This window comes from Hippocampus guttulatus, chromosome 2, assembly GCF_054856545.1.
Source record: "Hippocampus guttulatus isolate MCC_2025c chromosome 2, RoL_Hgut_1.0, whole genome shotgun sequence".
Lineage (NCBI taxonomy): Eukaryota > Metazoa > Chordata > Actinopteri > Syngnathiformes > Syngnathidae > Hippocampus > Hippocampus guttulatus.
Genome location: NC_141262.1, coordinates 13675400 through 13693649, shown reverse-complemented (window position 1 = coordinate 13693649; position 18250 = coordinate 13675400). Strand labels below are relative to the sequence as shown.

The following is an 18250-nucleotide window of genomic DNA, read 5'->3' as shown; positions in this document are numbered from 1 at the left end:
GTAACATGCGACCTGATTTAAGTAGGCCTGTCATGATAAATTTTGCTTGAAGATAACTTGCCGCAAAAATTGTTGTGGTAAACCAGTTTTCACACCAGTATTCAACTAATATAGTTATAAGAGTATAATAATGCCGTAACACCTTTTTAGCGTTAAATGTTATTCCTAGAGAATGTTTAAATTGGAATTATAGAATGAAAAAAGACATTAGAAACATCCCAAAATAAATAATCAAAGTACCCAAAACAAACAAAAATAAAAAAAAGAAATGGACTATCAGTCTCTGGGAACAACAAATGCCCAGTGTCTTAACCAAAGACACTGCAAACCTATCGAGTTCATTTTTAATTATTGTGAGTTTAATTGATGAAAGTGAAATATTAACCAGACTAAAATAGACTACTAAATCAGGCAGTGCGTGACTGTAGGATGGATGTCTTACTGGAAGATGTCAGGCCCGAAGACGGCGGCGAGAGCTCCGGTGTTCCAACTCTTGTGCTGTAGCGCCGCCACGCTGGCCAGGAAGCGGCACAGGAAACGCAGCAGGCTGTAGTTGAGCTGTGGAAGTTGCTGCAGCAGGAACTTCAGGTTACGGCACAGCTCGTCTTCGCTGCTGTATTCTGCAGAGACACATACATATGAATATGTTGCTTTACTGTTGTATATGTTAGTTGCTTCATGTACAGCACTTTGTATGCAGCGATGGCTGTTTGAAAGTGCTCTATAAAAACAGTTGAGTTGAGAATGTCTTTCACACAGAAGGAAGAGGAGGGGAATACACAACAGCACTGACAGTGAGTGACTCTGCACATTTTAATTAGTGGTGTTGCTTAACAGGAAGCAGCAGCAATTACTCTTAAGAGGTTTAATAATAGAATGCCATTGTATTTCTGTGCTTTGAAAATATATTTCCAAGAAAAAAAACACACAGACCGAGTTAAAATAATCCTGGAAGAGGTAACATAAGGTGAAAATGGGATGCGAAAAAAATGGACCAAAAAAGGCAACATTTGAAATGAGTGTAAAAAGTCCCCCGTGGCCGTCAAGGGGATTAGAGCAGATAATGTGAGATGATAACAGAGTTAAAAGAGGACAGGATGACAAAGCAGAACGCGAACAATACCACTGGTGATTATCAGGCCAGTAGAATTCATCCACATCTTTTTGGATTTTATAGCCGTAATTAGCGTACTTCAAAGGTAACTGTGACGTGCCACATTTTGTCAATGTGTACCACTACAAAATGTGTGTGTGTTTGATTTACTGACTGAATTATTTCTGAGTTTTTTCCACTATTGTGCAAGGTGGCAGTTGTTATGACTACCTGGCAAGGAATGATAGCATTATCAAACCATATTTTTCGACTAAAATGTCTTTTTTTTCATAGTTTAGCTGGTCCTGTAACTTACTCAGGTGGGACTTGGGTATATTAAAATTAGAGCTCGAACTGGCATAAGGTTGCCACCCGTCCTGTAAAATATGGAATTGTCCTTTAATTTGGAATTAAACCCGCACTGTTCGGTAATTTCGTAACTGTCCCATGTCACACACAAGCGTCAAAAGTGAATTTAACAAGAATGAACAAAATGAAAGACAGGAAATATTTAAGACAGCAACGTGGTGTGGACCCATGAGCGTAGTTCCGTCTGGTTCGTTCTCCTCCGCTTTGTGCCAAATCCTCTGTGTGTCTGCCTGCACCCAGGCAGCCCAACTCCTATGCGCTGCCACTGCCTGTCATGATTGTTGCCTAGTAATGCGCTCACTACACACTTAACAGTAGGTTGCACCGTGCATTTTAAAAATGCCGACTGCAGCATATACCCATAGAGCCTTGGCTTGACAGCCTCAGTGGTTAAAACCATTTTTTTCATCTTTTCCTTTGGGTTCACACAAGTGTTTAATTTTATTCCAGTTATCTTTATGATAAAAGTGTCCCCAGAGAGGCTTTGTTACAGCACTCTGCAGTATATGCATGTAATACAGTGTGCTCAAGTTCAGCCTTGTTGAGTCTATTTAGCCGTGAACATGTATACACACAAGTTGACAAGTATTTCATTTTTTTCCTTCCTTTTAAAGGTGTCCCCGGTTGTTACATTTACAGCACTTTCTATGTATACAACGCAGTATGCCAGGTCTATATGCTCAAGTTCAGGCTATTAAGTGTTTCATAATTGTTAAAAGTAATAATAATAATAATAATAGATTTTATTTATAAGCGCCTTTCAAGACACCCAAGGACACTTTACAATAACAAAAAACACAAAACAATACGGGTTGAGCAGCGGCAAAGTGTTCAAAGTATACATCTTTGTTTAATTTACAGCACTTTTTAATAGCCTACATGCGATGCTCAGGTTCAGGCTACTTCAGTCTATGGAAAGAAATAAAATAAAAACAAGGTTCATTGCGAATAAAGCACTTTAAATGTTAAGCATGTCTAAATGCTTTCTTGACTTCTCCTTCCTTACTGACCACAAAGTGACCCCAGGGCACAGAGGCTAACGATACATGTTAAATAATGTCAATTAAATCAAAGCATTTCGTTTTTTTTTTAAATAAAAACCATTTGTGATTCTATGCATTACAGGGTTTTGGGGAGCCCTCAAATTTCTTTCACCCGCATGGTTTTGCTGCGATGCCGTGAGGAGTGTCCCTTATTTTCCAGATCTGAAAGATGCCAACACTAGACTGGCACCCAAAATCCCCGTTCCCGAATCATGTTGACTGTCTGTACATTACTGCCATTTCTTTCCAATGGCGGTAACGCAAAAAGTATTTGCCAACCGCCAAGCAAGTCAAAGAACAAATGAAACAAGCAGCAATGGAAGAAAATGAAACATTAATGGAAGAAAATACAAAAGAAAAAAAAAAGTAGACATACTAGTAATTGTGGATTCCTGCTGGTGGCCACCTGCTTTATAGCATACTAAAGGTGTTTGCCAGCCACCAAAGATAAACCGAGAAATGGAAGAAGAGACAAAGTAGTTGTTATGCTAACAAATATGTGACGTAACTTAGCTTCAACTGCAAGTATACAGCCACAACAAATGTTCACTATTTACAGCAGAAAAAGGCGCAATACCTGACCAGAATTCAACCTTCGACCACAATGCAATGCAGGATTTTAGTTAAGGTAAGCCATTTTACAGAAAAAAGAAAAAAATGTTTCAAATGCAACCGGAACTCTGTCGCTGCCGTCAACATGGTGTGTGTTTGGAAAGTCAATCTGACACACTCACACACACACACACACACTCTCTCTGTGTTTGGAGAGGAAGAGCTCGCTCCCCTCCTATTAATTTCCGAAGGCAGCCTATGTTATAAAGCAGGCATGTGCAGGTCCGGTCCTTGAGGTGCATATTAATGGGGAAAAAAGTTAGCTATCCCAAACATTTCAAAAGAATATATTTCAGAGCTGGAATTGTAATACAGTGATATGCTGCTATTTTCTCTCAAGGTTATTCAGCTTTCAGAATCTGACCTTTGAGCCCTTGTCTACGCCGCATCGGAGTGTGCTATGGACTCTCTTGTGTGGATTATTTACAGTCGGTCCTTTTGTTTCGACTGTGAACAGTGGCAGTCACCTTGAGTAAATTTGCTCTAAATCTATCTAGGCCCACCTTGGTGAAGCTGCAAAATGGGTCCCTGAATGGGCGTCGGGATGACGGGCTCGGGGAGCTCCTGCAAGAAAAGTCGTAGCAGACTGACGGCCGAGGCCAGGTCTGCCTCCTTGTCAAGCGCCACCTCCTCGCCGCTGTCATAACGATGCCGCAGCCAGCCCACGCGCTCGGCGTTGCCATTGACTAGGAAGAGACCCTCCAAATCCAGATGACCTGGCAGCACAAACCAGGAAGACACATGAAACCCATTAGGGGTGCAAAATCTTAAAGTCACGTCTTCAGGATTGGTGAAGCTGTCAGGCATAGTTAACAGAGGACTGGATGACAAAGCAGAATGCCAACAATAGCAGCAGCCATTACATTCCATGAGAATGAAATCCACACATTCAGGGTTGGACAAACTTTTCTGTCTGACAATTAGTGTCATTCAAAGGTGTCTGTGTCGTGTGTGCTGCAAGCGCCTTTACAAAATGTTGTGTGGATTTGAACCAATCTCTCGACAACTCCACCCTGTTCCCTTCCTCTCACCGTCACAACCTTGGTGTCCTTTTTGATAATAATCTCTCTTTCGAGCAACACATCACCCAAATCACTAAAACTGCTTTCTTCCACCTCAAAAACATTTCTCGTCTCTGCCCTTCACTTTCTTTCAACGCCGCTCAAACCCTCATCCACGCCTTCATCACCTCCCACCTTCGACTACTGCAATGGTACAACCTCCAAACTCCTCAATAAACTCAATAAACTACAGTACATCCACAACGCCGCCGCCCACCTTCTCACCCACATCACCCCCGTCCTTAAAAACCTCCACTGGTTCCCCTTCCCCAGCGTATTCAGTTTAAACTCCTCCTACTCGCCTATAAAGATCTTCACAATCAGGCCCCCTGGTCCCTCCCCGACCTTCTCCACCAATACACTCCTTCCCACAACCTCCGCTCCTCAAAGACAAACCTCCTCACCATCCCAGTGACCAGGCTCAGAACCTGGGGAGACCGAGTCTTCTCTGTCGCCGCCCCGAACCTCTGGAACTCTCTACCACAACACATCCGCAATAGTACTGACCTCCAATCCTTCAAATCATTTCTTAAAACTCACCTGTTCCGCAATGCTTTTAACACCTTTTAATCTCTTTTAACCATTTTTGCTTTTCTTTTCTTCTCCTGAATGTGTTCGTTTTAAATCATGTATGTTTGGCTTTAAGTGTACATATTTATCCCGTGTTTTAAAAGGTTGTAAAGTGTCTCTGAGTATGATGAAAAGCACTTTCAAAATAAATGTATTATTATTATTGTGTTGCCGTTGTGTCTTGGGTCATTATCTTGTTGCATAATGAAGCTTCTCCGAATTACTTTGGATGCATTTTTCTACAAATTGCCAGACAAAATGATTTTGTAGATGTCAGAATTCATACTGTTGCTATCATCGTGTGTTACATCACCAATAAAGACTAGTGAGCCCGTTCTAGAAGCAGCCATGCAAGCCTAAGCGATGACATTACCTCCACCATGCGGCACATGAGCTTGTGTGTTTTGGGTCATGAACAGATCCTTTCTTTCTCCATACTTTGTGCTTTCCATCAATTTGCTAGAGATTTCATCTTTGTCTCATCAGTCTATTAAAACTGGTGCAAAACCTTTATGGCTCATCTCTGTACTGCTTTGTAAAATCCAATCTGTCATTCAAATTATTTTTGCTGATCAGTGGCTTGCAACTTGTGATATGACATGATGTAAATGATGGTCGGAGCAGGATGAAGTCTACAAAACCAATCTGTCTGGCAATATACAAGAAACTGCACCCAAACTAATCGGGAAAAGCTTCCTCATACAACAAGATGAGCAAAACACACTGCCTATTGGCAGCAAAAGTCATCGGGGGGAGTGGACAGTCTTAGATTGGCCAAGTCAATCAGCAAACCATAACCCAATAGAGCATGCATTTCGGCTCCTGAAGAGGAGACAAAAGGAGCCCCCCCCCCCCCCCCCCGTCCCTCTGGAAACAAACAAGAACTAAATATAAGATATCCCCAGTGTGGGACAAATAAAGGATATCTTATCTTATCTTAAAAGAGGCTGCATTAAGGGCATGGAAAAGCATTTCAATCAAGACTGCAAAAATCTGGTCAAATCAATGTGTGTGGTAGCTTCAAACAAAAAATGCTGTTCTGAGTTCTTGAAGACATATTAATGTAAACACCATGAAATAAAAGACGGAATTCTCATGATATGTCTCATTCAGCTTTTGATCTGAAACCCCAATGTTTTCAATAAAGGACAAAAACAAAGGAATTGACCTTGTCATTCCAATACCTTTGAAAGGGACTGTAAGTCTTCACAGTCATATCGTTTCAACATCAGTATTGAGGTACTCTGTAGCTATACTATCCAAATCCAAATGTTAATGTGATGCCTGTCTGTTGCGCTCTGGCCTTGTTTTTTTTTTTTTTTAACTGCAGATTATTTTGTCAGAAAGCTATCACCCCTAACATGTTGTTGCCCTCATTCTTTGATCTTATATAAATGCCATGTGCTCTTTATCTTGCATGGAGTGTGTTTTGTGATCCACTTAAGGTGTAGCATGTGCAGTCATGTAATTTTTTTAAATTAAAACAATTTTTTTTAAACTTTTACTTTTCAGTTCAAGAGTAGCCATTTTCGATTTCTGTCACATTTTATGAGGTCGTTTTCATGTTAAGCTGATGCTAATAACATCATAGACACGCACACACTAAATAAGGGATTAAAGTCTTTTCACAGGCTGAATAACTTCCTGACTCACAGCAGTGGCCCAATTCACACACGCGCAAGGGACAGTGGGACTTTAAAGACTTGTTACACAACCTCATCCGGTCATAAGGTGAAGCCCCAATGTGACAATTTTTTATATTTTTCTGTAATATTTCTTTATGATCACAAGAAAGGGAAATCGACCAGAATGTTTTCATCCCAGATGCCATAAGGTTTCCAAAACGATGCATAACTTTTTGCATAAAGATGATAGGCAACACCTACGATAATGACTTGACTACTAAGAAGTCAAGTCCAACAATCGAAAGGAATGACCTTGATCCGAGCCTTTATCTGAATTTGCAGAATCTGAACCATTTACAACTACCAAGTGTCTTGACTCATGAGTTTTGAGAAATGGGCTATCCTGTACTTGACCAAATATTGTTCTTGAACTCCAGGCAAAATTCCAGGTGGCATCACACTTCACAATTTCCAGCCACCATCAATTCACATTGTTTTCATTGCAGTGGAAGGACAATATTATCTGGTGAGAGTAATGCGCCATTGGGTTTGCCAACTGTCAATGGACCCCACAGTGGGACAAGGAAGAACAATACATTATGCAGTCACATTTTGTCACCCTCACATTTTCTTTTTTTCTGTGTTTGCAGGACATGTGGAGAGCAAATGTTATTACTGTGCAGTATGTATTTTTTGTTTAGAAAAAAGGTTTAAAGATTTCCGGTGTGTGTGTGTGTGTGTGTGTGTGTGTGTGTGTGTGTGTGTGTGTGTGTCTCACCATGCTCCTCAATGTACTCCACAATGTCCTTGACAAGAGCTGGGACCTCGAGACCGCCGAGCGTGTGCGTGCGTGTCACCTCCTCCAAGGGCACGCCAAACACACGGACGGTGCCGGCTGAGCCCCCGCCCTCGTTGCCTGGCAACGAAGACGCACTCTTCCTCATGGTCCCCCCTCCTCACCACAACCACACTCAGACCTCACGTCTTGGGAGAGGACCAAAAAAAACCAAACAAACAAACAAAAAAAAACTACATTGTAATAACAGACTATAATGGACAGTTTTTCGATATTTGGATTCTTCTTTATGCGTGATTGTTGATGTAAAAATGTACATTACTACAGTAGACAGCTATTCAAAAGCTGTATCGTACTCCATGGGCTAGTCTGGAAGTCCAAGTTGCACATCAGTGACTTTTGACAAAAACTCACTAAAAAAACGAAACTACCATCATTTCCGGACTAGAAGCAGCTACCCACCCCCCCCCCCAAACTTTTAACCCTGTGACTTTTAATGTCATGCAACTTATTTCGGATTTTGTTGTGGATGAGCTTCAAGCCGTCAGTAGATTTACCCATTGTCTCCTCACATCTGTCCAATGAAATTACCGAACATGTCACAGTGGACCAATGAATCTGTCCGAGTCTGCCCTCACACTGAATAATTAGCCATTTGCAGTTGGAGTGCGCACACATGAGGGCAGAGTGGGCTGCCAGAAGAGAGAAATTTGGAAGTTTGTATCGCGGTGAGCAGCTGTTTAAGGGGCAACTGAGAACAAAAAGAAGAATTGTGAGTTGAGTTTAATGAGCATGGGGAATGAGTGTCATAAAAACAGCCACCCCTGCAGCGCGACCCCAGTCTCTGCTTTTTGGGCAGCTGACTCCCACCATCACTGGCCATGGATGACAAGATAGCAAAACTGGCCATGAAACGACATCCCATCAAGGACTTCCCTGCGTCTCCCCAACAAATTAACTGGTTTCCAAAGGCTGTATTGTTGCGTGGTGAAGTTCTTCTGCAAATTGACCTCATGTGACGAGAGAGACTGAGAGGTTCTGGGACACAAGTGTATAACTAGCCGTGCTCAGCATTTTTGGGGGAAAAATGCATCTATTGGTGTTGAAAGTAAATACTTTTTTCAACCCATCTATGTGACCTTGTTCTTTGCAAATATCCCATGATATAACGTTGAGACCCACGGTTATTGATATGAATCATATTTGTTTTTATGGCTAAATTTAGCTGTTGTTGCTTTTCATCAGGTGCATTTTCTAGTCCGGAAAGTACGGTAAAAGCTCTTTACTGCATGCATGGGTCTAGATGGCAAAGATACAAAAAGAAAACAGGTATCGAAAAGCTGCCCGCTGTCGTGACTGATGCGCTTCTTTGAAGCATATAAAAGGAAACAACTTTTGATTACCTTTCTACTATAGCAATTGATTCCTAAATATGATTTCAAGACATGGTCATCAGAAGAAAAACAACTTTGGGAAAACTAATGTTTTGTACTGACTGACGCCAAAACTCCAACTCTTTAAAGAAAACGGCTCCTTCTGTAGTATCTGATACGCAACTCTTAGACTGAGAGATGTCCAAACAGGAGGAAAAAAAAGAAGCTTCTACCAGAGCAATTGATGCACAAGTTTGACATACTCATCCACGCACATACAACAAAACGGCTTGCAGTGAATGATGCAGAACTTTGACATCAAGACTCACACACATAGAAGAAACCAGCTTTTCAAATAGCTGTTTTTATTTATTTTTTTTGTACCTTTCTTTCTGTTTTAATTTGACTCTCAGCAGTGCTTGAATTGAAACTATTTCCTGGTCTCCTTGTTTGTGTCAGAGGCATTTCTTTGCACTTCGTGCCTGGCTGCGGGCAATAAATATAGTCCAAACATGACAGGTAGAGAGCAGTTTGTATTAATATTTTTGCCCGTTGTAATTAATTAACAGCCCAAATTAAATTAATGGACATCTGACTGTTACCATTCGTATGTGTGTGTGTGTGTGTGTGTCTATGTGTGCGCGTGCACTCACCGTGTAGCAGTGAAAGTGTGTTCTATGCTCTCCTCCCTAGACAGCGAAACACTTAACCATCTATGGCTGCTTCAGGTTGTGACAAAAGATGAGCCGGTAGTTCCTCATTGACGGACCGCAAATCCTTCTTGCAGGATTCCTTTTTCAAGCTAAAAAGAAAAAAAGGGGAGAGTGAGGATTGCAGTACATCGGGCAAGGGGTGGAGACGTATGAAAACCAGTTAAGATCTGTACATGATATCTGCATTGGCAAATATGCCGCGTTGCATAGCTGTGTTCGATAAGGAAAGCATATTTATAACAACAACACAGGTGGACGCCATTAAACGTGTACTTATACTGGGTCATTTTGGCTTTATTCTCATCCAAGTTTATTTCTATTGTTCAAGGTGTCAGAAATCATGGATACCAGGCCACAGACGCAATCACAACAACTGGATGATGTTCATTATGCATGTCGTGGTATTTTTGAACTATGGATTATTTCTAGTCCTATTCATTAACGTGCTCATGAAGCCAAACCACTTTAAAAGCTGTTGAAAACCCCATTATTGGAAGCAAAACTCTTGCATTGACCTAAAGACGACAAATGAAACTCAAAACCTGAAAAAAAATGATACCACCGATGACGTCCTTAAAGTGTTCGTTCATGTAATGGCCCAGAATGGCGTCAACAGGGTTTCTTTGTCAAAAGGCAACAGTGGTGGAAAGTCAGTGCTATAAAAGGGAAAAAAGTGAAAGGAAGGAGGACGGCATCATATCCAAACCAAGAAAGGGCAGAAGCCAGTTTCACTCGAGAAAATGACATTTGGTAGGCATGTCTATCACGAGTACATGCATACAGTTTTGAGAAGCGCATGGACTTGCATATGAATGGACAATTGGCCTTTCGTGGCGGAAACCAGAGGGCAGCCACTGTTATTAACCCCCCCCCCCCCACTGAATTATTAGTGCATGTTTTATACCGGGACCCCTGGAAGAAATAATGAGAGCCTCACAAAGAGCCAACTACACTGTTTACATCAACCGCAGTAAATGATCTGTATTGGGAATTGTGACTGACAGAGGTTACGTTTACATTTTTCAGCAAATGTTGTCCTGATGGAGTTTTGCTTTTGGATTTCATTGTTGACTGTTGATGCAGACACATTTTTGAGGAGCATTTGATGAGATATACCTTGAAAGATATTTAAAATCACATTCTTACCAGTTAAATGTGAATGGATCGCTGGCATTTTCGCAGAGGCAAAAAAGAAAAAGTGACAACACCTCAGAGAAAGCAATGCATTCAAGTGGGCCGCACTTTGCAAGTGGCAATGCAAGATGGCCACCGCTGGCTCCACTTGTTCACTCCAAGTGGCATTGTTAGTCCACTAATACGAACGTTTGTGTTCAAGGCGTGCATCAAAAGTCGGCCATTTTGGGTTGAAGTGCTCATTTTAGGTTAATATTAATCATCATTAAACAAAAAGTGGCCTTTGTCTCTAGGATGTAGAAGCCTTTGAAAAACTCTTTCAAATTGACAAAACAACCCTAAAAATAGCTGTGTTGTTACACATGGCTTTATAAGACTTAGTCTGGAAGAATGCAAAGTGAATTCCTAGCTATTTACTTTTCAAAAGCATGTCACATTCCTTGTTTGCACAAGTGAGAAAACATGAGCTCATGACAGGTGCAACAGAAAATGCTATGCACCCAAAAAACATGAGAGCGTGATCTTTATCGGTGTTGATGGAATGAAACAGAACCTTCCTTCCTTATTGTCATTTTTAACTGTGTCACAGTTCATTGTTGCACGTTTTCCTCATGACACAACCAAACAATAATAAAGAATGCAATAAAGGCAACGTACTGTAAGTGTCACTGAATGAGTGAACACAGACACAGGTCGTTCAAAAACGGATTTAATTTTCAGACTGGAAAATCTAAGCCACAATGCTAAACCTGGCAAAAGATGATTAGCATGTGATGGGAGGGGTTGGGGGGGGCTCTCCCGATGGCCACCGTGATTACTTTTCATCCTGATGACTCCAGGGAATATTAACATTCGACAACAGTGACACTGAACAACCTCAGAGCGGATGTAGAACACCAAGAAAAATCACGCGAAATTAAATTTTTTTCTCTTGCCTTTTCGCCAAGTATTTTTATAACAATGGCGCTCCGACTGATCGGCCACCGAAGGTGACTGGCTGATTTCTGCAAAAAAGTACGTGATCGGCATATCGATCAGTGCCTTTACTCTAATTGCCCCACGGGGATAAATAAAGTTTTCTGAATCTGAATCTTTCATTGCTGATCCCCCAAAAAACGATTAACGGCACCTTGTGCTTTTCAGGCTGCAACCAACTACAGCCCAGCCTGTGAGCAGTGAAGCATCTCATCCCCCTTTCATTCACACTGCACAGTGCTCGCAGCAAACCAAACATGCTGCCAAGTCAAGCCTTTGAGTGTGCAGCTAATCCATGTGATTGATATCAGTATCGGTAACATAAAACATTGATCTAAACACCTCTAGTTGATAAGACATTGGGATCTGGTGCGCGCGCGCACACACACACACACACACACACACACACACACACACACACACACACACACACACACACACACACACACACACACACACACACACACACACACACACACACACACACACACACACACACACACACACACAAGTCTCAAGCTGCAATTTGGTGCACTGATGGAAATGACAGGTCCAGTGTTATTTGAGTCTGGTATGGAGAGGAGGGGCCCTTAGGAAACAAGTGGAGAGGCGGCGGGACGGCCTGAGAACAGTGCGATTTGTTTTTTGGGGCACTAACTTGCTGGAGTTGCTCGGTGTGGAAATTTCCATCAGACAGTCAGGCAGGGAAAGAGGGAGCGCTGAAGAGGAAGAAATCAATAAATGCCATCGTCTCAGAAAGGAAAGATGGAAAAATAGGGAGCATTACTGCATATGTAATGTTGCTGTCCAAATGAAACTTTAAATTGTGAATTTTCATGTCCACAGAAGAGCAAAAAAATGGAGATCTATAGGCAGAAGTGACGAACAAAAATCAGCAGTCTGCAGCATCATTGGATATTTTCTCTGTGCAATGGAAGACACGAAACTCAAAACATTGTAAGACGCGATAAATGAAAACTGGACATCATGTTTTTTGACAAATTCATTTAAAAAACCCACAAACACAAAACTGTGCATTGTCGGTCAGGCACTAAGTTAGGTGACCTTTGTACTGAACAACATGCCCTTGTTCTCCCCCACATTCATACACGTTTGCAATTTTTCCCACTGGAGGCGTTGAATTTTTGCAGGCAGCAACAACGGCAATAGCATCAACAGCTAATGGGGGAGTATTTTCGTGTGTCAAAAGATTAGACAGGTTAGTTAATAACGTTTGATGCCCGCTATATGGTTTGGCTTTAAAATGTGATGTTCAGGGTCGTTTTGGATTACCCTGTAAATTTTCCAGCAAACTGCCAACAAGCTCTATTTGCGCATAGAAGAAAGCAAAGTCTCTGGCCGTGTTCATAAGGAAAGTCCTTGGAGCGTACAGTGTCGTGGAAAATTGGTGCTGTAATAAGCTCCACTGAGATGAAGACAGCACTTTTGGAGAGTGCCTCTTAAATGTGACAGTTGGATTTGCACAGTGGCTCACCGCTATGTAGTATCACTTCTCATTTCATCGAGAGGAAAGAAAGTAGTCCCTTTGTAATTTAAATTGACAATATTCATTTTTGTACATACAACTACTGTATATTCACTTTTTGTGTCTTAAAGCTTTAAAGATGACTGGGATGCAGATCACCTTCACAATTAAAGCTAAAACTACTTATAAATGGGATTAATCTTTCAAATTTGTTAAAGAACATTTACGATCTACACATAAATGTTTCAGGAAAGAAATCCCCACAAAACCATTCAAAAAGTGAGTAGCTTTACTTTTACTTCAAAGAAGCTCAACTTCTTTTTACACTTGGAATTAGGCAAGAAATCTGTTAAAATGCTGTCTGTACAATTTATATCAGGCACAAACTGACCACAGAATGGATGATATGCATTAATCCCCCTGGAGGTCTCAATCTGGTGTGGGGAGTGTGTCTACATATAGGTTGTGTAATATGTGTTTCAAAAAAGGAGACGGGGGGGGCCCCTATGTCGTGACATTAAAGTCCAACTTGACATGCTAATCCATCCACACATCAATTTTCTAATCCATTTATTCTCACGAGGGTCGCGGGCGTGCTGGTGCCTATCCCAGCTGTCTTCGGGCAGTAGGCAGGGGGCACCCTGAACTGCTTGCCAGCCAATCGAAGGGCACACATAGACGAACAACCATTCACGCTTACAATCGGACCAAGGGAGAATTTAGAGTGTTCCATTAACCTGCCATGCATGTTTTTGGAATGTGGGAGGAAACCAGAGTACACGGAGAAAACCCTCGCAGGCACTGGGAGAACATGCAAACTCCACAGAGGAAGGCCAGAGCCTGAATCAAACCCTGCACCTCTGCACTGTGAGTCGGACGTGCCAGTCACTCATTCACTGTGTGGCCCAACATGCTCATCATAATTACAACTAATTACAGAAGTTGAGTCATGTTTTTGTGGCTCTGAGCCCCTTTGGCTGATGCATCATAACACTCTAGAACATTCCAGCAAAGGGAAGGGATGACTGTAAGAAGAAAACATTATTATATAAGTATTATCATGGAAAAACAACTTAAAGATGCAAATTATGTCATTAAACAAACTTAACGGACATGAAACGGGTGATTCAGAACACCTTAAAAGCAAGTCAGCATCAATACCACTTTAAGAAATAAATACCTTTATATGTAATTGATAATAACTAGGCATGTGAATCCAATCAAAGACAAATTGATACACAGCTAGATACATGGGATGCAATATGTTTCGATAGTGGTTTAATTTTGAAGTGGAATGATTCAATTTGGTTCCATTCAGTGGGATTATGATTCAATATGTTACGGCTCAGTTTGAGAGGATATGCGACAACTGTTGTTTTTATTTGACATGCATTCTGAAAAAGGTCATTTTAAGTTAAGCTTGTAACATAAAAGTGGTGTTAAACACTTCAAGGTGGGGATCAGATGTAATTAATATTGATTCATTTGTCTGTTTAATTTTCAAAACCATTTTGTGCTGAAACGAACATTATACCCAGTGCGCTCACCACACGTTACCAGTTAGATCCCTGAGAAACTCGATTTAAATCAAACGGTACATATCCACTAAAATGACCATACAAATACAATAACTGAGAAGGTTCTGTTGGAAGCAACAATCATCATCACAGTAGGAAGAATATTTGAACATGGTCGTTACGGAAACGCAGTGAAATGTACTTATTTTAAATAGAATACTCAAAAAATTCTTATGATGACAGGTGTAAGAAAAAAATCAATTTAAACACAAAGGAAAGGTCAGGAAAAGCTCATTTAGAACACCTCAACCTGCAGAAAGTCTCAAAACAATAGCGAGAAAATATTTTTTTACGAATAGGCGTTAAAATAATTGACTGGTTCAGGGGTTTCTTTTTACCGGAACGACCTGAATCCATCGTCGGCTAACCGCAAGCTAGCAGTTAGCTCCCAGAGAAACACCCGATTTAAATCGCAAATGATTGATTTTAAAGCGTGCATGAATTAAAATACTATTGCATAATCAAACGCATTACAGAAAAGTGAAGGGACACCTAAATGATCATAAGAATAAAACAATAATAACTTGAAATCTCGCCATATCAACGCCAAGCGAGAGCTTCATTTTAAAACTTGAGCCTGACAGGTGTAACAAAAAAAATGGCGTTTAAACGCACAGGAAACGTCAAAAACATCTGTTTCGAAATATTTCAACTGTTAAACAGGCTAAAATTTAACAACTTGTATCAACACTGCCGTGTTTATTTAGAAAGCATTTGTTTCTGCTTTCCCGAGCTTAGATGTGATGGAACGAACCTTAACCCCTGTCAGCTAAACGCTACTTAGCAGTTAGCGCGCCATAGACTACCCAATTGAAACCACAAATCAATCATTAACACGATAACCATGCATAAAATGTCAAAATAAATACAGAAACGCTAGACGTGAAATCATATATCGTGCGCAACCATTCCCCAAACGGAATAGGGCGTCTGACATCTTTAGCTTTAGCGAGGTTAGTGTCTATATTGAACGCAGAGGCTAAGCTATTTGCATGGCGAGCTAACGCTTGTCTTACCAGGTCAAAACAAGCACGGACGCGGGCCGAGGAGCATCGATTTCCGGCTTGCTTTCGCCGGATGGCCCGCTGCCTGTCTGATCCGGTTGGGGGTTGGGTGTCGAAGAAAAATACGCGGAAGGATCACAGCGGGTGCTGAAGACTACACGTCGGGCTCACTGTACTCAAGATGCTGCAAAAATCTTTAGATCAGCCGGCTGCTCTATTCCCGCTTTACTGTTGCAGATCGTCGCCTTGTTCTCACACACCCCTCCGAGGACAGAGCTAAACTCACCCCGCCTCCTCTTCTCAACAGCAGCCCAAGAAGGTGGGCGGGGGCACGGGCAGCTGCCAAATACGGACCCCGCATTGACTAGAGTTCAATATTTGCGGCAAGATTAGACTCGTTTGTGGGTCACAAATATCTTCTTTACTATGCGCCTTTGAATGTTCTGTTTGATTTTGCTGGCAAAATTGCGAGTCGAGCAAAGGCACGTCGCTAACGTCACGCTTTAGGCAAGCACACTTGAAAACAGTTTGCTTTGTTCCACTCTTCTTTGGCTGTACGGATGTAACAGACAATCACAAGATATTCACATTATGTAAGAACATATTATTTTTAAATTATAGCATTTGGTGTGTGACAAGTTGAAGTGATTTTTTTTCTGTCGTTGATCATGGAAACATCTTAGTTGATCCATTTTATTATATACACGAATGCCTGTTACTGCCACGATGTGTTTTCGTATAATCGTACATATTCTGGAAAAAGATACTTGAGTGTATTTTCCATTTCTTTACGTTCTGTAAAAGCATGTTTTTCGTGTGAAAAGGTAACTTTATTTTGAGAAATGTACAGGTTGAGCTAGCTTCACATGGTAACCTTTATGTTGGCCCATTCCACTTACTAGTGGAAGGACTGAACTATGTTAAATCGTCAAATATGTTTTCCCGACTTTTTTACTTTAATTTTTAGCCAGCTTTGTTTTCCTAGTTAAAACTAATCCAATAATGGATACTAAGATTCGTAAAGCATTGGTGCAATATATCTTTATAGACTGAACGGACTCGCAAACACCTTAATGTCAAACTAAAGTGTAAAACGTTATTGTGTTTTTCTGCTTTTATTGAAGCCTATAAAGTGCGACTATATTTTCACTCTATCGAAACAAACACCCATATTATACTACATACGTAAATTGGGGGGCTTTTTGGGTGTAGGTAAATTGTGTTATTGTAGAAAATTCACGAATTGCCGCGAGATTCACGTGGTAACATTGTTATTGACACATTCTGAATACAATACAGTAGCTCAACACCCCCATCTGGTGGAGTAACCTATTATCAAGCACTAAAGTGTAAAGTTTTATTGTCGTTTCAACTTTACCGTAAAATTAGTTCTTGTTGATTTTAACACTTAAAATATATTATACATTTACATAAAAATATGCACAACTTTCTTTGTTGACCCATTCTTTCTACGAACGTTGTCATCACTGAATTAAATATAATAATAATAATAATAATAATAGATTTTATTTATAAGCGCCTTTCAAGACACCCAAGGACACTTTACAATAACAAATAACACAAAACAATACGGGTTGAGCAGCGGCAGCCAAAACGCGCCAGCGTTCACTCAACCCGAAAGTCAGAAATATGGTGGAAAAATGTATTCAAAGTATTGTGCGAAAATTATTTTCGTTGTTTTCACTCACGTTTTAATGGAAATACTCTTTCGGTTTTCTAATATTAACTATTTGTAGGTTTTCTAAGGTATTTAAAGCCTTTTGCGAATGGAAAAGTTAGGTCGACTTCAAGAAATTTCAAGAATGGACCATATGCACGGTCACACATCTAGCATTATCAGGGGAAAGATTGTACTTTGAAGAGTTTGATATTGTCACTGTTGCTATGTGTTTGACGTGCAGCCAGAAGGTAGTAGTTAACCGCTTCACCCTAAATGCGAAGCTGCTGCGTGCACAGATTATGGACCAATATATGACTGGACTAACAATTAGTTAGGCCCAGGTAACTCATGTCTTCGAGGGAAACTGAGGTCCAAATATTTAATTCATCCGTTACGCGGATGTATGCAAATATATGGACCCCAAAAAATCGCAAAGTCACTCGCATCACCCACACAATTTAATTAACTAAGAGAGCACGTAAGATGTGAGGAAGGAGAAAAAGACACCAGTAACAAAAGACTTCACGTACCGAGCTAAGCAACTGAATGCAGGTAGGGAATAATTAAGTTGAAGCAAAAGAGGAGCTAGCCACCGGAAAACAAAGATGAACAACAAAAATACAACAATTACGATAAACTGCACAGCAGGACAGGAGCAAACCTACACATGGACAAATAACATTACGGTGACAAGCTCCTCTCCCTCCAGCGCTTACAAACCTAACTAATTGTGATGACAAGGAGGTGTGTGCTGGAGACCCTCCATCTGCCCCAGTAACTGATCGAGAAAAAACAAAGAGAGCTACATATATGACGGATATACTGTATCATCATCATCATCATAGGAAGTCCAGGAGCCATACTTTGTCTGGTCCGAGGATCTTATAGCTTTGGATGACCCTGCCGGTTGCCTAAAGGCCCAGACAACTTAGCCCCTAAGGTCACTGGTATACACTCGACCATGATAAGGTGATGGCTCAAGGAGGGGTTACATATTTAACCATAAAAAAGATCATAATAATAATTAATAAATATTATGATTAATCGTGTTTTTTTAAAGCCATTGCTCATGTGAACCTGTTAAAAATAATTCAGTACATCTCTTTGTTATACTATCTTCTTACTTGCTATCTTTTTT

At 40.8% G+C, this 18250-nt stretch overlaps 1 protein-coding gene across 5 annotated transcripts in view; it reads right to left on the bottom strand.

The window, feature by feature from the left end:
• fam13b (family with sequence similarity 13 member B) overlaps positions 1 to 15717 on the bottom strand; it is a 46846-nt gene extending 31129 nt beyond the window's left edge. For 2 of the 5 annotated variants that reach the window (XM_086137538.1, XM_086137547.1), the window contains exons 1-5: positions 15444 to 15717; positions 9196 to 9344; positions 7152 to 7357; positions 3621 to 3833; positions 443 to 620 (exon numbers count right to left, since the gene is read on the bottom strand). In XM_086137538.1, coding sequence (XP_085993664.1) covers positions 443 to 620; positions 3621 to 3833; positions 7152 to 7317 — 557 coding nt within the window. In that variant the 5' untranslated portion in view covers positions 7318 to 7357; positions 9196 to 9344; positions 15444 to 15717. The remainder of the gene's footprint in view (positions 1 to 442; positions 621 to 3620; positions 3834 to 7151; positions 7358 to 9195; positions 9345 to 15443) is intronic. The other 3 variants (XM_086137563.1, XM_086137554.1, XM_086137571.1) reach the window with 2 other exon arrangements.
• Positions 15718 to 18250: the final 2533 nt, after the last annotated feature.